Source organism: Artemia franciscana, chromosome 7 (genome assembly GCF_032884065.1).
Source record: "Artemia franciscana chromosome 7, ASM3288406v1, whole genome shotgun sequence".
Classification (NCBI taxonomy): domain Eukaryota; kingdom Metazoa; phylum Arthropoda; class Branchiopoda; order Anostraca; family Artemiidae; genus Artemia; species Artemia franciscana.
Window position 1 is genome coordinate 64,278,106 of NC_088869.1, and position 25,022 is coordinate 64,303,127.

A 25,022-nucleotide genomic window follows, 5' to 3' on the forward strand; every position below is an offset into this window, starting at 1 on the left:
ACGATCACCTAGGGAGAAAAAAAAAAAAAAAAATAAATAACACTCATCCGTGATCTGTCTTCTGGCAAAAAATGCGAAATTCCACATTTGAAGCTTCTACAATAAGGTTCTCTGATACGCTGAATCTGATGGTGTAATTTTCGTTAAGATTGTATGACTCTTAGGGGGTGTTTCCCCCTATTTTCTAAAATAAGGCAAATTTTCTCAGGCTCGTAACTTTTGATAGGTATAACTTATCTTGATTAAATTTACATATTCAAAATCAGAATTAAAATGCAATTCTTTTGATGTAACTATTGGTATCAAAATTCCATTTTTTAGAGTATCGGTTACTATTGAGCCGGGTCGCTCCTTACTACAGTTCTTTACCACGAATTGTTTGAAACACCCGAACACCAGCTTTGATCAAACTAATCGCATATGCGCACATTTCTTTGTTCGTCACTTTGATTTTTAATACGTTCTGATCCTTGCTGTTACATGTCTTCTAACCGCATATTTTTTGGTTGTTAACTTTTGTTTATGGCTCTTTTAAATTATCGCTGCCGTTTATCTTCTTTCAGCATATTTGTTTGTTCTTCACTTTTGTTTTTGACTCGTTTGAGTTGTCATTGTCAAGAGTATTCTAATTGCTATTTCCTCATTCTTCGTTTTCGTTTATCATTACTTAGGACGTTTTTCAATGCCCTTTACCTTAGCTACTTGGATGGGTCTTGTCAAATTTGATGGTCTAGGTTGTTCATTTTCACTCATTTTAGATTTAAATTTTTTTGGTTGTCCTCTTGATTGTATCTCATCTGATGGTCCCATTTGTTCATTCTGACCAATTGCTAATTTATATTTTTGTCTTCGGGGCATTATGAAACTGTTTAAAAGGTTTTTGTGAGTAGAGTCACTAAACTCGGTATTTTATAATGTAATAATGTCATTTTTTGCACTTGGAGTATGCTTATAAAAATGAAATCACTTATATGAATTTTGTTAGGTATTTTCAAAGACTGCTTTAGGTATTTCTTTATTACGGAAACAATCGTATAAAGTAATGATTTAATGATAGCTTTAAAAAGTAATAATACTTTTGGTTCTTTTCTGAATCAAACAGTTCGTGGTAACGAACTGTAGTAAGGAATGACCCGGCTCAATAGTAAACGAAACTCTAAAAAACGGAATTTCGATGCTGAAAGATATATCAAAAGAATTGGATTTTTATGCTGATTTTAAATATAAGTTTCATCAAATTTAGTCTTTGTCGTCAAAAGTTACGAGCCTGAGAAAAATTGCCTTATTTTTGAAAATAGGGGGAAACACCCCCTAAAAGTCAAAGGATCTTAACGAAAATCACACCATCGCATTCAGCGTATCAGAAAACCATGTTGAAAAAATTTCAAGGTCCAATATACAAAAATGTGGGATTTCGTATTTTTTGCCAGAAGACAAATCACGGGTGCGTGTTTATTTATTTGTTTGTTTTTTTTTGTTTTGTTTTTTCCCAGGGGTCATCGTATCGAACAAGTGTTTTTCAGGCTAGAAAATTCCAGTATGTCAATTTTTCGGAAAAAAATGGAATCAGTTTTCGAGAAAAAATTCATGCATAAACAAAAAATTATTATTACTTTTTTAAAGATATATATATATATATATATATATATATATATATATATATATATATATATATATATATATATATATATATAATTTGGTACAATAATAGAAAAATTCTACATATAAGCTCATCTCTTTTCTTTCTTTCTTTGCTCCTTAAGATTCCTCTACCTTAGTGGTCAATATTTTATAAAAGAACTCTTTTGTCATTTTCTTTATCTAGATTGTAAGGAATTCAAAATTTTTCTATTGTCTATGAAAAGAATGTTCGTAAGAATTTCTATCTGAACGCATGGTTCCATTGGAAGGCCCTTCTGAGATGCAATAGCAGCTAATTTTGATGCTCCGACAATGGAAATTTTCTGAAGGACTTTCATTGGCTTTTTAAGGATACAGTGGTTGGATGGTTTGACAAGGAGTGGTTTGAAAATTAATGCTTCGTATTTGTCAGTAAGGAGTTTTTAACAACGATATATATATATATATATATATATATATATATATATATATATATATATATATATATATATATAAGTTGTCTGTGGATGTGTGGGTCCGTCTGTCAGGTGACGTCATGTTTGTGTGTTGACTGACGTCATGTTTTCGACTGACGAAATTACAGACCGGGACATCGGGACACAAATGACGACCGGGACACCGGCATATAGGGAATATAAATGACGACCGGGACACTCAAAGAGAAAGCGACCGGGACACAAGGAATGTTTGATTAGCAATCACCATCAACAAAGCACCGGGACACAAATGACGACCGGGACACAGGGACTATAAATGACGACCAGGACATAAGTAAAAAGAACTAAAAAAACTAAAAAAAGGTAAAAACTACAAAAAACAATAAAAAGAAAAAAAACTAAAAACTAATAAAAAAAACTAAAAAAGCTAAAAAACTAAAAAAACTAAAAAAGAAAAAAAAAGAAAAAAAGGAAAAAAATGAAAAATAAAGGAGAAAAACAAAACTAAAAAAAAAGAAAAAAAAAAAGTAAAAACCAAAAAAAACTAAAAATAAAAAAAGGGGAAAAATGCAAAAATTTATTTCATCATATACCATTTCAAAAACGAATGTATATACAGACCGGGACACCGGGATACGAATGACGACCGGGACACAGGGAATATAAATGACGACCGGGACAAAGGGACACACCTACAACAGGGACGCCGGGGGGCACAGGGGGATACATAAATGACGAAGGGGACACGGGGAATGTTCGATTAGCAATCACCATCAACAAAGCTCAAGGGCAATCATTAGAATCATGAGGTATAACTAAAAAAAAACTAAAAAAAAGGTAAAAAACTAAAAACTAAAAAAAAGACCAATTCAAAAACGAATGTATATACAGACCGGGACACCGGGACAGAAATGACAACCGGGACACATGGAATATAAATGACGACCGGGACACAGGGACACAACTACAACGGGGATGCCGGGGGGCACAGGGGGATATATAAATGACGACGGTGACACAGGGAATGGTCGATTAGCAATCACCATCAAAAAAGCTCAAGGGCAATCATTAGAATCATGAGGTATAGATCTGAATACGGATTGTTTTCCCATGGACCATTATATATTGCATGTTCAAGAGTCGGTAAACCTGACAATCTATTTATGTGCACAGACAATATGACAGCAAAGAATGTTGTTTATTCGCAAGTTCTACGTAGTTAAAAACATATATATATATATATATATATATATATATATATATATATATATATATATATATATATGTATATATATATATATATATATATATATATATATATATATATATGTATATATATATATATATATATATATATATATATATATATATATATATATATATATATATATATATATATATATTCACAGGTGGGACATAGGGACACAACTACAATGGCACCTAACTAATATGGCGCGTAACGACTTACGCGCGCGGGGGGGGGGGGGCTTGGGGGGGCGCGAAGCGCCCCCACCAACTAGGTGTTGGGGTGGCGCGAAGCACCACCTCAACAGCTAGTATATATATATATATATATATATATATATATATATATATATATATATATATATATATATATATATATATATATATATATATATATCAAATGAATTGACTTTTAAATTCATCAATTTCGAAGCCATCCTCCAGAAATTAAGACCCTGAGAAAAATTCTCCTTCTTTTGCGAAAGGGGCAAGGGCACCGGCAGAAAATTTTCCAGGGGGGGTCAAAAGCCAAAATAGCCGTTGTGATTGGGTGACATGGAATATATTTCAGGAATTTTTTTTCTAAAAATAAGTCTATTTCTAAATGCTTTTAGGGAAAAACTCTCAAATAAAGAGAGCAATTAAATTGTATGCAAAATGAAAAAAAAATGCAGCAAGTTTTAAACAACAAGAATTCCTGGCAAAAGAATCAATTTATTTAATCAAGAATATATTTAACTGTTATGTATTTAATCTTAAAAGAAAATCAAACTCAAACCAAAATTACAGAAAGGTTTATTCCTTCGAAAGATTATACCCCATGTAGACTTGTCTTAATTGGATTTCCTACACCTTAGAATAATTTAGAGAAGGAGTAGTAGAAGGAGTCATTCTGCCTGCATAGATACCACGTTTTGATTTAGTAACAAAAATTCCTTCAGTTATGTAGAAAATCAAAAGTCTCACAGATTTTCCATCCATACAAACAATAATACTACTTTTCATCCAACCGAAATTATTCAGCAATAATATTAACAAGGAATTTTTATCAAAGTTACTATTCATCACCAATTTTTTAAGTATATTCAAATTTTAGGTAAAATTGAAATTGCAAAATTTAAAGGTAGAACGGTACTAATCCACGAACAGTTATTGATTTACGCATTTTAAACGCAATTAACCAGGGATTTAAGAGACCGGTATCTCAAATTATGTCGTGGATAGGCTTGGGTATGATTTAGGAAACAATCAGAAATTAAATAAAAAAAGAGCTTTTCAACTAAAAGCAAGGAACAGATTTGAAACCTATTTGAACAGATTATTCTTTATATGAAGGGGACTGTCTCCTCCTCAGTTTCTTACTCTCTACTGTGAAGTTTGGCTTTTGTCCAAAGTCTTAAAGAAAATTTGCAAGGGAAAAAAATTTTTCAAAGCACTAAAAAACATTTGTTTAATGAGCAAGGTGTTGAAAAGAGGGCAGTCCCCGTTACATACAGATTTATTTCAATTTGTTTTAAAAATTTAAACTTAACCCTTACTTTGGTGGAAAAACCTGTTCTATTTCTTTAATTAGCATTTCCAACAACCATTCTCACATTCTCGAACAACCGTATTATATAAGTACTCGTCACAAATGATCCCACTAGTTATCAGTCGATTTCTCTACTGCCTAAATATAGTAAAAAATTTTAAAAGGCGATGTTTTCTCGTCTTGATGCGATCAACCAAACTCTAGTTTGTTGTAATTTTTGATCGTTTTGAACTCGAATCGCGTGTTTAATTTAGTTTTAACTCACTTTAAGATTTATTAATTTATTTATATTAGTACCTGTTGTATGTTTTTTATATGATTGTTTATTTAATTTCTGTTCGTTTCGGGTTTTATTTATTCTTTTCTAGTTAAATATTTATTGCTTATTTTAAGGTTGAAAAACAAAATTCAGCGAGTTTTAAACAACAAGGATTCCTGGCAAAAGGATCAATTTATCTAATCAAGAATATATTTAATTGTTATGGATTTTATCTTAAAAGAAAATCAAACTCAAACCAAAATTACAGAAAGGTTTATTCCTTCGAAAGATTATACCAGATGTGCGACTTGGCTATATTCAATTTCCTTTGCCTTAGAATAGTTTACAGAAGGAGTAGAGATACTCAAAAATCATCCTGCCTGCATAGATACCACGTTTTGATTTTATAACAAAAATTCCCCTGTAGATGTTGTGATTGCTTCAGTTATGTAGAAAATCAAAAGTCTCACAGAATTTCGATCCATACAAACAATAATACTCCTTTTTATCCAACCAAAATTCTTCAGTGATAATATTAACAAGGAATTTTTGATCAAAGTTACTGATTCATCACCAATTTTTTAAGTATATTCAAGTTCTATGCAAAATTGAAATTGCAAATTTAAAGGCACAGCGGTACTAATCCACGTACAATTATTGATTTACGCATTTTAAATGCGATTAACCAGGGATTTAAGGGACCGGTATCTCAAATTATGTGGTGGTTAGGCCTGGGTATGAGTTAGGAAACAATCAGAAATTAAATAAAAAAAGAGCATTTCAGCTAAAAGGAAGGAACCGATTTGAAACCTATTTGAACAGATTATTCTTTATATGAATGGGGCTGTCTCCTCTTCAGTTTCTTACTCTCTACTGTGAAGTTCGGCTTTTGTCCAAATTTTTTAAGAAAATTTGCAAGGGAAAAGATTTTTCAAAGCACTAAAAAACATTTGTTTAATGAGCATGGTGTTGAAAAGGGAGTTGTCCCCCTTATATACAGAGTAATTTAATTTGTTTGAAAATTTAAACTTGTCCCTTACTTTAGTGGAAAAATCTGTTCTATTTCTTTAATTAGCTTACATTTCATGAAACTGTAAAATCTTATGTACAAAACTTTTGGTAACACAGAAAAACTATCATTATTTCAATGATCTCTGTTTTTATTTTGATGGGTAGTCAAACAGCTTGTGGCAAAGAGCTGTAAGTAAAGAGCGATCCAGCTCAATAGTAACCAAAACTCTAAAAATGAAATTTCGATACCAATAGATCTATAAAAAAATTGAATTATTATGCTGATTAAATAAATAAAAAATTTCAACTGAAAGTAAGGAGCAACATTAAAATTTCAAACTTACAGAAATTATTACGCATATGAGGGGGGTCAATAGCCTGCTCTTTCTGATGAAGTTAGAATTATTTTTCCAATTCTTTAAGAATGAACACTGAATCACAAAGGGTTTAATTAGAATTAATAGCTCTTTTGAAAGTACTAAAAGAACTGTAGCTTAAAGAGCAAGGCATTCACGAGGGGTTGAACTCCCTCATATATGTAATAGATTTCTATTTGTTTTATGTTTTAATTCTGCTCCATACTTTTAGTTGAAAAACTTATTTTTTATTTAATTTCTGATCGTTTTTTAAATAATACGGGAAAATCAGACACCCCCTTCATGGAAAATTTTCTTTCCCCATGAATAATTCCTCCATGGAAAGATCCTCCCACATGACCTTCTCAACCTGCCACCCTCCCCCACCAGAAAAATCCCCCCTGAAACGTCTGTATACTTCGTGATAACCAATACTATAAGTAAACAATGGGCAAAGTTCACAGCTTGCATCCTTTTCTGGGGGGCTGTGGGGGATTAAGTCATCCTCAAATACAGAGTTAATTAGATTTTTGACTATGCTGAATAAAATAGCTATCTAAAAATTTTCATCGAGTGACTTTGGGAAAAAATTAGCGTGAGTTGGGGGTTAGTTACCCTCCAATTTTTTGGTCACTTAAAAAGGGCAGGAGAGCTTTTAATTTCCGTTCAAATGAACCCTCTTGCGATATTTTAGGACCGCTGGGTTGATACCATCACCCCTAGGAACAAAAATAAATAAATTGAATAAACACGCATCCGTAATCTTTCTTCTGGCAAAAAAAATAAATACAACATTTTTATAGATAGGAACTTGAAGCCTCTGCAGTAGGGTTTTCTGATACGCTGAATCTGATGGTGTGATTTTCATTAAGATTCTATGACTTTTAATGTGTGTTTTATGCTTTTTTGAAAATGAGGCAAATATTCTCAGGCTCTTAACTTTAGATGGGTAAGACTAAACTTGATGAAAGAATATGTAATTTTCATTAAGTTTAGTCTTATCCATCAAAAGCTCATAGCCTGAGAAGATTTGTCTGATTTTTGAAAAAAGAATGAGAGACCTCTCCCCTAGAAGTAATAGAATTTCAATGAAAATTGCGCTATCAAATCCAGCGTAACAAAAAACACTACTGTAGAGGTTTCAAGCTCGTATCTGCAAAAATGTGGAATCTTGTAATTTTTGCCAGAAAAAGGATCACGGATGTGTGTTTTTTTCAAGGGTGATCGTAGGAACCCAGTGAACCAAGAACATCAGGAGAGTGCTCATTCTAACATAAATGAAAAGTTCTAGTGCCCTTTTTAAGTGACCAAATAAATTGGAAGGCAACTAGGCACCTTTCCCACGCCAATGTTTTCCTAAAACTGTCCGATCAAAATTTTGAGATCGCTATTTTGATTAACATATTTGAAAGGTCCAATAACTATGTCTTTGGAGATAAAAATGAACCCCTACAGCCCCTAGAGAAAGGTTTTTAATTTATAAAGTTCTCCCATTGCTTACATATAGTATTTATTATTGGGAAGTATGCATACACTTTTTGGGTGGGGAGGGGAGGATGTATTTTCTGATGGGCGGATTTTAAACGGGAGAATTTTCCCTTGAGACAGAAATTTCCAGGGGGGGGGGAACTTTCCAGGGGAAATTTTACACTGGGTGAATTTGCCAGAATTCCTATATGAAATTTCTTTATATGTCTTACTTTTTCTTACTGAGTCAATTTTACACGTAGAGATGTTAATGGTAATTGTCCAGGATACATTTTCGCCAGGATTGAATTTTCTAGGGGATATTTCTGTGGGGAGGGAGATTTTTCCGTGGAGGTGGAGACAGGTATCCTGGCGCTATTTAAAAACGATCAGAAATTAAATATATAAAAAAACAAGTTTTTTCAACCGAAAGTAAAGAGCAACATTAAACTTAAAACGAACAGAAATTTTTACGCAAATGAAGGGGATTACCCCTGCATCAACACCTCGCTCTTCACGCTAAATTTAAAATTTTGCCCCAATTCCTTAAAAATGACTCCTGAAACACAAAGATCGTTTAATTAGAACAATGAGTAACTTTTTTTGAACTGCCGAAAAACTTTAGCGTGAAGAGAGAAGTATTGAGGAGGGGGCAACCACCGTTATATACTTAATAATTTATGTTCCTTTTTAAGTTATAATGCTGCTACTTACTTTCAGTCGATAAAAACATACTTGTTTCTTTAATGAAACTTAGAGACAAACACTTTTCTATAGGCAATAAAAAAGTACGTCAATTAAAGCAAAAATATAAAAAATAAAAAACATAAGCAATTGCAAATAATACACGATACAATAGCCTACTTGCAAAAACTAAGATATAAACTCCCAGCATTCAGTTCTTTGAGCAATGCCGAAGATTTGGACAAACAATATCGACTATTTTGAACTTGGTTATCTAACACCAAAATATTTAACGCCTTAATATTCAGTATTTATAAAAAGTAACCCATTAGCAAAGTAAAACATTAAAACTAAGGTTAAAAAAAAATTAACATTTTTAATTCTATGTTTTTTATTTAATTTTGAATACCTAAAACGAATTTATTTGACATCTTTATGCTTCCTATCTTTAATACTCATGAAAAAAATCAACAAATGATAATAAAATACAAAAAACGTATCCGTTCAGGGGGAAAATACAGATATTTCCACAATTCTGTTCAGGGGAAAAACGTTTCTGATTATAGCAGCTTCGTATATCAGCTCATGGGTCCCCTTGCATTCCAAGCAAAATTTGACGGCGTATTTTTACCGAAATTGTCCCTTATTAAGTTGTTATCCTTGTGTTTTCTATAAGTAAACGAACTTACTTGTGTACAAATAACTGCTCTAATTACTAATAAACAAATACATATTTAGTATCACCATAAAAAGCTGATTTATTGATTTAATGTTGTCAATAGTTAGGCTCTTATACTTTCGTTATTGACAAGGATCGTTATTTATTTACCATTCATTACTATGAAGATTTTTTTTACTCCAATCAAATCATATAGAAAAATGCTTGTGAAAAACTGGAAAGGGATAACTCAGTCACAAACTAGACTAAGATTCTCCTTATTAAGAGCCAAAATCTATTGGCAGGCAGCCAATAATGCAGCAACTTACACTTTTTCTGAGGTTTTTTCCAATTCTACTCTCTTGCCTTTGGTTTCCTTATAATTACTCGATAGTCCCAAATTTATAGGGAGGCCATGCCTCCTCCTGCCCCCCCCCTCAGATGGTGCCCATAGAAAGGGGTAAAACGCTCCCAAAGGGTCAGCGATTTTTCTGAAAATTACTCCATCCAATTCAGCATATCAGAAAACCGTATTGTAGAGGTTTTAAGCACCTGTTAATACGAAGCTAATACAAATGCTTTACAGGTATCAATCACCTAAGCTTTAGCAGATAAGAATACATTATTAAATAGTGTACCAAATGTGTTCAAAACCAATTAAGTTCTTACGTTTAATCTCCAAATCTCTGTTTTGCAGATCTGGTGAGAAAAATTCTCCTGAGGTTCTGCCGCAGGTTCATAACATTACAAATGCCAGATTAGAAGGTGAAGTGAGTTCTGAACATGTAGGGAAGCCAGGGTTTGAAACTGGAAGCCAGAGTTCCTCCTCAGAGGCGAGAGATAAGGCCACCGACGTTGTTTATGTTTGGACTTCAGAGCAGCCAGTTTATGATAGTAGACAAAAGTTTTCGAGACAAATCAGTTCAAGACGTTCCATTCAATTTCCTTTAATACATTAATTGAAAAATATATTTTTATTTATTTCCTTTTTAATAAATCTTAAAATAACGAATGACAAAACTTCCCAAATAAGATATGTGGCTTTTACCAGGATAAAGACCCATGAAACACACAGAGGGACAAACAATCATTTTTAATTCAAGTAAATTTTACCGTTCAAGAAACTAAATGTGTGCAGGCTCGACAACTTCACACATATTTCTTTAAATCTATCCAATATTGTGAAATTTTTATTAAAAATTGTTGAATTTTTAACTTGAGAGTGTTACAAAACCTTGAGTTGAATTAAGGCTTTCAATTGAATTTTTTATTACACATTTATCTGGCTTCTTCGTAAATAAATAAATAAAAATGTCCTAGAACGGTTCTGTGTTCATTTGATGTTGCTCCAAATGCAACAAAATAATTGTTTTAATAACTTTAATGTTGCACCTCGAAGCTTTTCAGCCATATTTAAAAGCGAATACATGCATCATAGGCGCATCAATATGGAAGTAGAAACATCAAGAGGGGCTCTTGAGATTGGAAAATTACAGTTTTTTGCCCTTTTTAAGAGTTGAATATGATTGGAGGGCAACCAGCCCCACATGCCCATCATTACCAAAAATGCATCCAATCAAAACTTTGAGGTAACCAGTTTAAGACCAGTAAAACAGTTTTTTACTGTTTTAAAAAGAAGAGTTGAGAGAAAGGGTCAAACTTTAGCGTAAAGAGTGGGGTGTTGATGAGGAACCAGTCCCTTTCATATACGAAGTAATTTCTGTTCGTTTTAAGTTTTAATGTCGCTCCTTACTTTCAGTTGAAAAAAAAACTTGTTTTTTTTATTTAATTTTAATTAAATCTACTGTTTTGACCATATAAAATACTTATTTCGGGTTTCAGCTGCATGTTGCTTGAAAAATTACTTCAAAAATTACGAAATTACCAAATATTTTTGGTTGGGGGCATCAATGCCTCCAGTTTTACGCACTAAGTAAAGAACGATATGGTCTTCTAATCTTTTTTATTTTTCCCCTCGTCACTTTATATAGAAATGGTGACTGTGGAAACTTAGGGCAGAGTGGATTTGATTGGAAATTGAGCGTTCTAGTTCCCTTTTTAAAATTCAAGAAAGATTGGTTTAAAGTAAGATAAAGGTTTTCAGAAAAAACGGCTCTTTTTCTATCTTTTATACATAATTAGCAATAATGAGGTCATTATATCCTGCTAGATTCTGAGTAAAGATAGTGGTTCGCTTTTTAGAGGGTCCAGAATTGTGTTAGCAAGAATATCTTAACAACGTAATATTACGTAATAACGTAAACAACGTAACAGCAGCATCAACTACACTTTTCAAGATAGCTGTTAGATAATTTTGAATCGATTTGCCATCGTAAATTTATATTCAATAGGATTTTGGCCTTATTTTGGCCAAAACTGTTCTTTCGTGCCACGGAATCCCAGAAAACACAACTATTCTGTGGTGCAATCTCTTTTGTTGCCTAAAAACCGGAAAAAAACGCTTGATTTCCATTCGAATAACCGCTTTCTCAATAGTCTGGTATCTGTGGTTTGACACAATCATCCTCGAAGAAAAAAAAATTAAAAAAAATAAACACGTATCTGCGATCATCCTTCTTGAAATTAAATAATAAAAAGAAGTTTTTTCAACTGAAAGTAAGGAGCAGCATTAATACTTAAAACGAACAGAAATTATTACGCATAAGAGGGGTTCTCCCCCTCGTCAATACCTCACTCTTTACGCTAAAGCTCAAATTTTGTTTGAATTCAATAGAAATGACCCCTGAATCACAACGGCAATTTAATTAGAATAAATAGCTCTTTTGAAAGTAGTTTTAAAAAATCTTGAAGGTAAAGAGCAAGGTATTGACGAAGGAGTGAACACCCCCGTATACGTAATAATGTCTGTTTTCTTAAGTTATAATATGGCTCCTTACTTTCAATTGAAAATACTTGTTTTATTTATTTTTCTGGTCGTTTTTTAAATAATTCTGGGAAATTCGGTACCCCTTCATGAAAAATTCTCTTCCCCCACGAAAAATTCCTCCATGGAAAGATACTCCCACTAAACCCTCTCCCCCTTACCCCACCAGAAGAAACCCCTCCTGAAAATGTCTCTATACTTCCCAATAATCAATATTATCTGTAAACAATGGGTAAAGTCATATAAAGTTAATGGGTAAAGTGCAATAAAAGTTCAAGTTCTTGCAGCCCTTACCCCAGGTTCTGTGGGGGACCACTGGGTCGATGCGATCACTCCTGGGAAAACAAAATAAACAAGCATCCATGATCTTTCATCTGGCAAAAAATACAAAATTCCATATTTTTCATATAGGAGCCTGAAACCTCTAAAGTAGGGTTTTCTGACACGCTCCATCTGACAGAGCGGTTTTGATTAAGAGTCTATGACTTTTGGAGAGTGTTTCGCCCTTTTTTTTGAAAATAAGGCAAAATTTCTCAAGCTCTTAAATTTTTATGAGTAGCATTAAACTTGAGGAAAATTGCCTATTTAAAATCAGGATAAAAATCTGATTCTTTTGATGTGTCTATTGGTATCGAAATTCTGGTTTTAGAGTTTCGGTTACTATTGAGCCGGATTACTCCTTTCTTACTGTTTACAATTACAATTACAGAACTGTACTTACAATTACACAAATGTTTGATAAATAAATTGTTTCACAATGTTCTAGACAAAGGCTTGAAACCTTGAAACAGAAACTTGCGGTTTCAACTTAATTCTGTAATTTGTATACAGATTATTTCTGGTTTCGAGTTATTTTGCCATTTTTAAAGAACTAAGAATATTTACAAAGCCTCCAAGTTTTGGTGGGCATTTTTAAGCTTGTTGTTTACATATTAAGAATCCCCATAAAAAAAGCTTATTTATTTGATTGATACAGTCTTATCACAACTGCCTTTTTCAGAGTTTTAATTACTGTTAGTGCGAATCATTCCTTACTCACAGTTTGCAATCACAAACTATTAGAAAAACATTTTCTGTCAAATCCAGCCATTTATTAATAACCCAAGGAGTGAAATGCTCCTTCCAAAAATGTCTGAAGAAATTCATTTGTGCTTAGATGGTTTTGATGCAGCGATCCCTCTTAAACTGAGTGCTAATCCCTTCAAAAGAAACTTTAAGTTCAGCTTAATTAATCGAGCTTGGAGCTGAGACAAGCTGAAGGATGAAAATGTCAATGTGCTTCGGTGTATCATAATACTGCCAAGAATGCCGTATTGATGATGTTGCAACGATTAAAAAATTGCTATAATAAGACGGTGAATACAACAAAAGATTATTTGGTATAAATAATAATATAATTCCATGCAATTTGGACTTTTTGATCCGAATGATCTATCCATAGCCGTTCTGGGGATTTTTCGGTTGTTTTGACAGCTCCTATTTAATGCTGGGCAGTCAAGTAAAGGCGCACCTTAGTTCCAGTTTATGTTATGATTTAAAGTCGAGTTGCGAAAAAGTACGATGCTAAAGTACCGATCTTATTAGGAAAAAATGTCTTGAGTGTAATAACTAACACTTTCTTAAGATTAGCCATCACTAGAAATAATCCGGTTCTGGGTTAAATACCTTTTGCAGGAAATGAACTGTTCGGCAAATGTAGTGCCATCTGTAAAAATGCTATATTAGGCAGCAGCAAAATATCTCGCTATCAATCAAAACTCGAGCAATCCAGCATAACAAAAAAAAATTAATAACTTCTGTCAAATCAGCAACAGTCAAATAAATTTGTAGTGCTTTTCAAGAATTACCAACCATTTTTTTTCTCTTTGTCGTTGTGAAAATACTTCAAGTTTGATACACTGATCTTCACATTTTATTGTTGTTTTGTAACTACAAGTACACAATAACACCAAAATATTCCCCCAAAAATTTATGTCTTAATAAGAGCGATGAGGATTCACATTCAATTGGGAGGAATTCTCTGAATAATTGAGTATCTTTTTAGTATCTTTTATCCTCTTGTACAATTCACTTCGAAAGGTTAGATTTTGTTGTTGTTTATAGTTGTGTTTTTTTCCCTTTTTTTTAGCGCTAAGGACGACTTGGCAAATATTTCGAATCCTTGCCGAAATATTTACTTGATTTTCATCTTCATATTTTGCTACTGGCTGACACAATCCTCGTTTCTCACCCATTTGATTTTTTTTCATTTATTATATACTTTCCTCTCTTGGTTTCATACTTCAATAGGGAAAAGGAATCCATGGCAAGTTTTTGAGACAGTCATAACCACTCATTATCTTGAGGTAGTTGAAGACAAAATCTAAATAACAACACTCTTGAAAGTTATTTTTGTCCATGATTTTCACCTCAAATCAATGTATCCAAATCGAAAAGGTGACTTAGACGTGTCTTGTACTTCACGAGAAAAACAGAATTAGGTTTTCAAATTTTTGTTTTTTCTTCGAAAAATACATTCTTCTTGGTACTAGGTTAAAAAAAATCCCCAAAAGATGCTTTCAAGGAAAAGTAATAGGGAAAAATTTAACTTTAAATTAAAAATTAAAAATTAAACATTAATTAAACATTTGTTTAAACATTAAACAAATGTTTTTTTAAACTTTAAAATTTTGTTTCAACATTTGTTTAAAATTAAAATAAAACATTTGTTTAATTAAAAATTAAACAAAAATTAAAACATTAAACCAAATATGAGCAGCAATCAAGTCAAATGATTTTTCAAGTGTAAAATACAACAAATCATTATCAATGAATAAATTAACCTCTTTTTAAAATATAATTTAAAAATATCTATATCTGATTATATAAAGTATATTTACGTATATATTTAAATTACGTTCTAAACCTTTCCCCTTATTTTTAACTTTAATAAATCCAAAACTATTAAGACTTTTGGGAATGAATAACAGTATATATCTTAAATGGTCAACTCATGTTGATATCTTTTCAGTAATTTTGGTTATGACGCTGGTATTCTTTTCGATAATATGACAGATAAAAACATATAGCTCAAAATAAGGATCGTTTTCAGTAAAGTACAAGTTCGGGTCTTTAGAAGACACAGGAGACATCAGCCCCAAGCCTTTTAGTTCCTGTTTGTTTTGAGTTTGAGTCGGTTATTTATTGTCACTTTCTGTTTTTAATGCTGATTTTTGCAGGACTTTGGAGTACATTATAAGTCATATCGACACAGACTCTAATTCCCACGCCAGACATTTTCAGTATACTAAATCGAAATCTGACTCAAACTCCTGAAACTTTAAAAATAATTACTCCGACTCTGATCTGTAATACTTCCCTTTTGGTAAAGACCCCTTGTCTTCCCTTTCCATGAAAAGTACATATCTTTTACAAAATTATTTTCTAAAAATAATTTTAATAGCCCTTTTAATAGCTAATATTTACCTTACACATTTTATATTCTGCATCGCCAGAGTTGCTGTAGACTGCAAAAAAGGTATCTCTGTCAACCTATTATTCTTTTTTTTATCTTCCTGCATTTTATATGTAGCGTATTTGCAAATATTATGTGTACATTTTTCAATAGTGATACAAGTAATTGAAAAAGTTGTTTTAGTACTATGATGCAAAAAAAATTTATTCACTCTTTGACTGTTTTGCCACAATTCTGCTTTTTATAACAATTAAAAGCTTTAGCGTAAAGAGCGAAGGATTGCGGAGGGGACAACCCATTTCATATACGGAGTAATTTCTGTTCGTTTTAAGTTTTAATGTCGCTCCTTACTTTCAGTTAAAAAAACTAGTTTTTTTTTTATGTAATCTCTATAAGAATCTAAGTTTTGGCTTACTATTTATATGTTGGACCATATTTTTCAATAATTTTTAATAATATGTGCCCTTTTGAAAATCTGGATGCACATAGGATATTTTGATTTAGTTTCACACCTCTACTTTGCCGCAAAAATAAAATTTAATATCCTATTCTGTTCCTAAGACATTGGGCCGGATCTATTTCTATCAAACTCGACAGTTTTTTGATACGCTTTTAAATTTAAGATTTCCAGGTATAGTCTCTTTTTGGGGTAAAAAGTTCATTCATTACACAGGTAAATTCAGTGATATGACAAATCCATGGAAAATAACGGAAATACCACGGAAAAACAAAATCCATTGCTGGATACGTGAAATCAGTAAAAATCCACCCTTATTCTAGTAATTGCGAAAAATACTGCTGCAGAAAAAATTGACCGAATTATGGAAGTATTAGAAAAAAAAAATAAGAATTTCACTAAATCTTAATTACAAAAATTATGTCAAAACTTAATAAATGTTTCTCAGCACTTCTTTCCCAATACAGAATTTCTTCTAGTTGCAACATGATTTGTCTTATTAAAAAAAATATTTGGCATCATAGTTTGGTCTCATGGCAGAATTAATAACTTATTATTTGATCATAAGATTTAATTATGATCTCCTCAGTTGCATATCTTATCATTAGTAAAGTCCTAAGTCACGTTATGCGTGATGAAGATAAAATTATAATCTCCCTTACTCAGAATTGCAGCAATAACCGTTTTAGAGGTCATCGGTAAAAGCCTTATGTGAATCAAATAATAAAAATAAATAAAACAAAACAAGTTTTTTCAACTGAGAGTAAGGAGCAACATTAAAAATTAAAACTAACAGAAACTATTACGTATATTAGAGGGTTCACCTTTCCGTCAATACCTCACTCTTTACGCTGATGTTCGAATTTTGTTCCAATTCTTTAAGAATGACCCGTGAATCACAAAGGCCGTTTTAATTAGAATAAATAGCTCTTTTGAAAGTATTCAAAACACTTTAGTGTAAAGAGTAAGGTATTGAAAATGGGGCGAACCCCGTCATATACGTAATAATTTCTCTTTGTTGTAAGTCTTAAAGTTCCTCTATGCTTTCAGTTGAAAAAACTTGCTTTTTATTTAATTTCTGATTGTTTTTTTTTTAAATAATACTGGGAAATCCGATGCCCCCTTCATCTAAAATTCTCTTCTCCCAGTAAAAATTGTTCCATGGAAAGATCCTCCCGCGTAACACCCTCCCCCTAACCAACCTGTCACCAGAAATAAGCACATCTGAAAACGTCTGTATACTTCCCACTAACCAATACTATATGTAAACAACGGGCGAAACTCAAAACTTACAGCCTATCCCCGAGTGACTGTGGGGATTAAGTGGTCCTCAAAGACACACTTATTACATTTTTCAACTATGCTGAACAAAATGGATATCTCAAAGTTTTTGATCTGGTGACTTTGGAAAAGAATGAGCGTGGGAGAGGGCCTAGTTGCCCTCCTTTTTAAAAATTTTGGTTCGAATGAGCTTTCTTGCGACATTCTAGGACCACTGGGTCGATACACTTACCCCTAGGGAAAAAAATAAACACGCATCTGTAATCTTTCTTCTGGCAAAAAAAAGAAAATTCCACATTTTTGTATATAAGAGTTTGAAACCTCTACAGTAGGGTTTCCTTTGGCTTCTTCAAGACTACATCCCTTCAAGGAATTTTCACTTACAGTGACAGTGGCGAGTAATGCAGTGGCACGAATTCTTTGCGAGTAAAGCTGTGTGAGAAGATCTTGTCTTGGGAAGAATTTATCAAAGAAGACACTGATGTGATTTTTTTTTAACAACAGAGAATAGTTTTGTGACCACCTTTGGAGGAAATTTTCCTGAAGTTTAATGTTCAGGGCGTGTAAAAGTGACCTCGCTTTAGCCATTTTGTCGCTTTTCTGGAGCTCATTATTATTCACAATTGGTGGGTTTTCCCTTATCTTAAGAGACCTCTTGTACCTCCTTATCTTAAGTGATTCACTTAAGTGATTCTCTCGTAGCTCATGACTTATGCACCTAGAGGAATTCAGTGGGAATGCGATAATATCCTGACAGTAGCACAAATAAAAAAAAACTGCCAAATTCATCAAAGCTTCTGAGAAATATATCGTGCTCTTACCCATTTGATCACATTACGGATAGTTTAATTCTAGAACTGATAAAAAAAAACTTCCAATTCAGTCATTTTGTCACGGAACTGACCTTGTCTCCCAGTATTTGTAGTTATTCTGATGGAACATCTTCAGACTGTGCTCTTTGTTTCCAGCAAGGCATGCACTTTTTTTTCCAATGCTCAGATTTCTTAGATGCGAGTAGTATTCCCAAGATAGTTGTAAGAAGCCAGATAGGAGGTAAACCTGAAGCTACTACTCCCTCAAGACGCTATTACGCAAATCTGGGTCTTATGCGCACACCTATAATGGTAGAGCACACCTGCGTCATAGGGTCTGCTTATTACCTAATAGTTTCTTTGAGTATTAAAATATATACGAGGACCAGGGCTTGTTTACTTCAAGATTTTTTGGTAGTTACATGATGGGGTTTGTTTGCTTCTGATTGTTACCTAATAGGACGTATGTGAGTCCACTAGTCAAGCGGGGAAGTTTTATTAACACATTTTTTTCAAATTTTTTTTTCAAGACGTTTCAAGCCATTCCAAATCGTTTTTTAAAGGATTTTTCTTCAAGAAGTTTTTAAGACACTTTTCTTCGAAAATTTTTTCAAGACATTTCAATACGTTTTTCCAGACGCTTCAAGACATTTCAAACATTTTAAAGATATTTTTTCTTCAAGACGTTATTCAAGATTTCTTTGATAATATTGTCATAGGCGTTGCTTGTTACATAACGGAGTTCGCTTGTTACATAATAGGACTTTTTAGAGTCCATTATTCAAGCGGGCAAGTCTCTGTTGTAACTCAGGTGTACACACACGTGGGTGTTACGTATTGACGATACTGATGTGGTATATGACACAATCTTACACGTGGGTGCTAGGTAGTGACGGGGGCACATGTGGAATGCTACGTAATGAAAGCGCACACTCGGGGTGTTACGTAATGACAGCGCAGGCGTGGGGTTTATGTAATGACGGTAAACACATCGTTGTTGCATAGTACTTTAAGATATTTTTTATTTCAGAGCATTTTTCTCAGGGAGCCTTAATGTTCTAAATATTTTTGTCCAAATAAGGATTTGAAGGGGTCATTTTCACCCAATGGAACTGCACCCTAGAAAGCTGGACGTGCAATCTATTGCTGATATTATTTTGATTCAGAAAATAGATTCTTTGAAATAACCAATACCAGATGTGGAGAAACCCCTGTCCTGCTTACTAGAACGATAAAGCTATTAATTGCGTGTTTCCTCTTAACTCTAATAATTGTGGTGCAGATGGGAAAATTGATTACTAAAATTTGGTTACGTTTGATACACACTTGCATGTTATTGTCATGTAATATCCTAAAGAGTGTTATCAAATAGTATTGGTATCAAAGATGAAATAAAAGCGAGAGATCCATTAAGGCTAGAGTATGCTACACCTTCATACATGATCAAAAGTCCCAAGCAAGTCCACAGGCCCAGACAATCTACATCCAAAACTGCTCAAAGAACTTGCAACGGTAATAACAGAGCCACTAGTCTACATTTACAGAAAGTCTCTTGAACTCGGTGAGCTTCCTGCTATTTGGAAAAAAGCTATTGTCGTCCCAATATACAAAGGTGGGAAACAAGAAGACCCATCAAATTACAGACCGATAAGCCTCACTTGTATTACGTGTAAAGTACTTGAGTCTCTCATTGCAGACCACACCCTAGAACACTTAAAACGAGAAAAAATACTCACCGAAAAGCAGTTTGGTTTTCTTAAGGAACGATCTGCAGAGATCCAACTGCTTTGTGCCACAGATAATTGGAAGAAAAACATCGACAGGGGGTTCCAGATTGATCTCATATACTAGGATCTCAAGAAAGCCTTTGACAAAGTTCCCCATAAGCGTCTCGTCAAGAAGCTCAGGAAATACGGTCTCTCCTCATCCGGGTCCTCATTCAGTCTTTTTCAATGGATTACGGACTTCTTAACTGGCAGAAAGCAAGTTGTGTGTGTAGAAGGTTGTCTCAGTAATACCGAAGAAGAAGTTCTTAGCGGAGTACCCCAGGGGTCAATTCTCGGCCCCCTTCTGTTTAATCTCTACATCAACGACCTAGTTGAGGGCATCAAATCTGATATCCTTCTCTACGCGGACGACACAAAGCTCTATCGCGTCATCTCGTCATGTGAAGACATTCACCACCTGCAGGCGGATCTCCAACGAATCGATGACTGGATGATGAAGTGGATCATGGAAATCAATACCCAGAAAAGTCATATCCTCACTCTGGGTCCACAAAACTTTTCGTCCTCATACTTTCTTGGTTCCGCTGCACTCACTCTTAGTAGAGAAGAAAGAGACCTAGGCATCTTAGTGCATTCTGAACTAAACTTCAGTAGCCACTATGAAGCTGTCGTCAAGAAGGCTTCCAAAGTTGCTGGTATGATCAGAAGAAACTTCTCGTGCGAGGACGACAAAATGCTTGCTACGCTCTATAAGTCCCTTGTCCAACCGATTCTTGAGTAGGGACATTGTTCTACAAGACCATACTATAACAAGGACATAGATGCTCTCGAAAATGTTCAGAGGAGGATAACTAAATTCTCTCCCAGGTTACGTTTCCTTCCCTACGAAGAGCGGCTTAGAAAGCTTGAAATCCCAACCCTCGCGTATAGATTCCATCGTGGTGATCTTATTGAAATATACAAGCTCTGCAATGGAGCCTATGATAACGTACCAGCCCAGAGAATCGTGCAGTTCAATAAAAATCATCTCCGAGGACATCAGTACTAAGTGAGTATGGAACGTTTTTACAAGGACATGGGCCGATGGACTTTCGGCAACCGAGTTGTTCAGCATTGGAACAAATTAGCAGAAAGAGTAATCTGCTCCACAAACCTACGGACATTCAAGAAGGAAGTTGATGAATATTATTCAAGTGACATTTTCTCCTTATTCAAATTTAGAAGAAATGCAAATTAAGATTTTTGTTTTGTAGAGGCTTAACGGCCTGCCATCAAATTTGCGAATATATTTATTTATTTATTTATTTTACTCTTTACCACACAGAATTTTACACTTATATTAAGGGCTTTCTTGAATGACCATACCTATGTGCATATGCTACAAGATGCATAAATTACATAAGTGAAACATATCAAAGTTTTATCCAGGATCAACAAATCTAAAGGATAAAGACTTTTGTACTTACAAATTTTTAAATTAAAAATAAACTTACAAAGCATTATTGAAACACTGAAAAAACCAGTTATGACAAAACAATGGAAAAACAAAATGTGAAAAAAGCTTATTAAAGATAAAATATAAGCAAAAAGAACCATGAACTAAAGAAGGGTGGGGCTCCTAAAAGCACATTTCAGAGGGGTGGGTTGTTATTAGAGGTAAATTTAAACCACATTAAGATATTTCATGGGTTTTTAATGAAAATAACGCATTTCTCTGAGCCAATATTATGTATCCCCGGTTGACAAGTGCACATTTGAATAATATTTTCTCTTTAAATGCCACATAATCCCATTGGAGGTAAATTTAAGCAGCATTAAGATATTTTTGAGGGCTTTTAATGAAAATGCCTAGTTTCTTTGAGCCGAGCGATGCAACGACGGTTGAAAAGCACACATTTGAGTAATATTTTCTGTTCAACTTTCTCATAATCTCTTTAGAGGGAAATCTAAGCCACATTAAGATATTATTGAGAGCTCTTAAAGAAAATGCATCGTTTCTTTGAGCCAAGACCATACACCCTGATTGAAAAGTACACATTTGAATAGTCATTTCTCTTCAAATATCATATCATATAATCTCGTTAAAAGTAAATTTAAGCCGCCAAAAGATAATTCTGAGAGGTTCTAATGGAAATTCTATGTTTCTTTGAACCATGGCTATGCATATTCCCGCCACCGTGACAATATATGGCTGACCTGTCTCCTAGCAATTATTTCCAGCGAAGCCTCTTCCAACATCCAATTCGAACTGAGGGCCCCTAGTAACCATTTTCAGATAACAGGTTTGTTACTATAAATACATTAAAACCAAAGTAAGGGTTATTTCTAAAAGGTTTTAATGGAAAAGCTAAGTTTCTTTGAGCCTTGGCTGTGCATATTTATGCCAGCATGACAATATTTGGCTGAAATAACCAAGTAAGCAATGTCAAAGGGGGATGATTGTTGTTAGAGATAAATTTAAACCTTATTAAGAGTTATTTCTGAGGAGATCTTAATGAAAATCCCTCATTTCTTTGACTGGGTCTTGGATTTCAGTCACCTCACCAACAAACTCCCACCTTAGCTTAAACCTGTAGAAGATATTAGTCAAAGCAATATACACCACTGTGGCAATAAGTGGCTACCCCATGGTGCCTGATGATACATATTATCTTTCATAAGACATTTTCCAGATAGTTTCATGATAAAAATGTGATTTAGATGCATTGATTCGTGTTTTTGCATGCCATCCCTCAACGTGACCCCCTCCATGGCAGTTCAAGCCACCGTGCCACACTATCACTGACCTTCTGGCACCACCTCATCATTCCTTAGACATTTTAAAGATATATGCTTGTTAAAAGTCAAGGATTAAATCCGATGTTCGTGTTTCTTACATGCCAACCCTCCGTGATACACCATGTTATTTCACACCATTGTGTTCCACTATGAGTGATCCTCCCGCACCTTTTATCATTTCTACACCATTTTCAAACATTTATTGATCTAGAATTATGCTTTAACTCCATTGGTTCACGTGTTTGAAAGCAAAACCTTTCGTGGTGCCCCCAAAACACTTCACACCACCATGACCATATGCGCCTAGTCCCTTGGCACCCATTTGGTATCTCTCATCATCTTAGAGGCATTTTCAACCTTTTCCCCTCAAAAATAAGCTTGTAAAACTGAATTTGAACACGTGAAAGTCCAATGCAGTTCACGCCACTTAGAACTTAAAATTTCCTTGAATGAGCTTTCTCCTTACTTCCAGTAGTTCTGCTAAAATTTGGCACTTTTGTCCTCTGATTCCACAGTTCCGATTCCGCCAATTCCACTCCAAGTTCTGTCAATTCCAAAACTTTTGATGCAGCTTCCTCCGAGTTAATCTATGGCTGGTGATTTAAAATAGCCAGTTTATTATACGTTTTTGATCTACACCATGTTTACATTGGAAGGATAGAAAATCACAAGGAATTTGTTACGTGCTGATTCTTTGTTCTTGGAAGTTTCTGCACGTTGGTTTTTTTTTCTTCGTGAAACTTATACATTGATTTTTCACCACGTGAAACTGATTTTGTTCAAGGAACTTGTTACGTACTGATTTTTGTTCATTAGAATCATTACATGCTAATTTTTGTTTGTGAAACTTATTATATCTTAATTTTTCTCTTCGTGAAACTAATTTTCTTCATGGAACTTGTTGCGTGCTGATTTTTATTCGTGGAAATTTGTGCGGGCTGGTTTTTGTTCGTGGAACTTGGTACATGTTGATTTTTCTCTTTGTTAAACTTGTTAATTGATTTTTTCTCATCGTGAAACTGGCTGTGGTCATAGAATCTACTGCCTGTAGATTTAACTTACTTTTGTGTGTGAAAATGATTGCATCTTTAATTTCCTCATCGTGAAACTTGTGCTTCAATTTTTCATCTCGTGAAACTTATTTTCTTCATGGAACTTGTCACATGCTGATTTTTGTTCGTGGAACCTGTTGTATTCTAATTTTTGTTCGTGAAACTTGTTAAATGTTGATTTTTCTCTTCGTAAAACTTGTACATTGATTTTTCTCATCGTGAAACTGGTTTTGTTCATGAAACTTGTTGCGTGCTAATTTTCGTTCACAAAACCTGTAAAATGTTGATGTTTGTTCGAAAAACTCATTACATATTAATTTTTCTCTTCGTGAAACTTGTGTATTGATTTGTCTCATTGTGAGACTGGTTTTGTTCATGGAACTTGTTGCTTGCTGACATTTATTTGTGAAACTTGTTGCATGTTAAATTTTCTCCTCGTGAAATTGATTTAATTCAAGATAGTTGTCACGGGCTTATTTTTGTTCTTGGAAATTGTTGCCTGCTGATTTTTGTTCTTGGAACTTGTTGTGTGTAGATCTTTAATTGTGGAACTTGTTGCATGCCAATTTTTCTCTTCCTGAAATTTTACATTGATTTTGTTCATTTAAGTTGCTGCGTGTTAATTTTTGTTCGTAGAACTTGTGTAGTGCTGATTTTTGTAAGTGAAACCTGTTGCACGTTGATTTTTCTCTTCGTGAAACTTGGATATAGATTTTCTCTACATGAAACTTATTTCGTTTATGGAACTTATTGCATGCTTATTATGGTTCGTCAAACTTGTTGCATGTCGATTTTTCTCCTCGTGAAACTGATTTTGTTAATGGAGCTCGTTGCATAATAATTTGTGTTCTTGAAACTTAGTGCATGTTGATTTTTTTTTCTCCGTGACACTTAGACATTCTTCTTTCCTCCTCCTAAAACTGTTTTTTTTTGTTCAAGGAGCTTTTTGCGTGCTGTGTTTTTGTTGGTGGAACCTGTTGCGTGCTGATTTGGTTTGTGAAACTTATTGCATGTTGATTTTTCTCTTCGTGAAACTTGTACACTAATTTTTTCTCCTCGTGAAACAATTTATTCATGGAACTTAATGGGTGCTGATTATTGTACGTGAAGCTTGAAGTGGGCTTATTTTTGTTCGTTAAACTTGATTTTGTTCATGGTACTTGTTGCATGCTGATTTTCGTTCGTGGAACTCGTTGCGTGCTGATTTTTGTTCATGAAACCTGTTGCATGTTGATTTTTCTCTTCATAAGACTTGTACATTCATTTTTCTCCTCCTGAAACTAATTTT

General features: G+C 33.8%; 1 protein-coding gene across 1 annotated transcript in view; it reads left to right on the forward strand.

Annotated features, from left to right (window-relative positions):
* LOC136028647 (innexin unc-9-like) overlaps window positions 1–10,295 on the forward strand; it is a 62,756-nt gene extending 52,461 nt beyond the window's left edge. The window contains exon 5 of the mRNA XM_065706472.1: window positions 9,987–10,295. Within this exon, the coding sequence (XP_065562544.1) occupies window positions 9,987–10,248 (262 nt within the window). The 3' untranslated portion in view covers window positions 10,249–10,295. The remainder of the gene's footprint in view (window positions 1–9,986) is intronic.
* The last annotated feature ends 14,727 nt before the right edge of the window (window positions 10,296–25,022 follow it).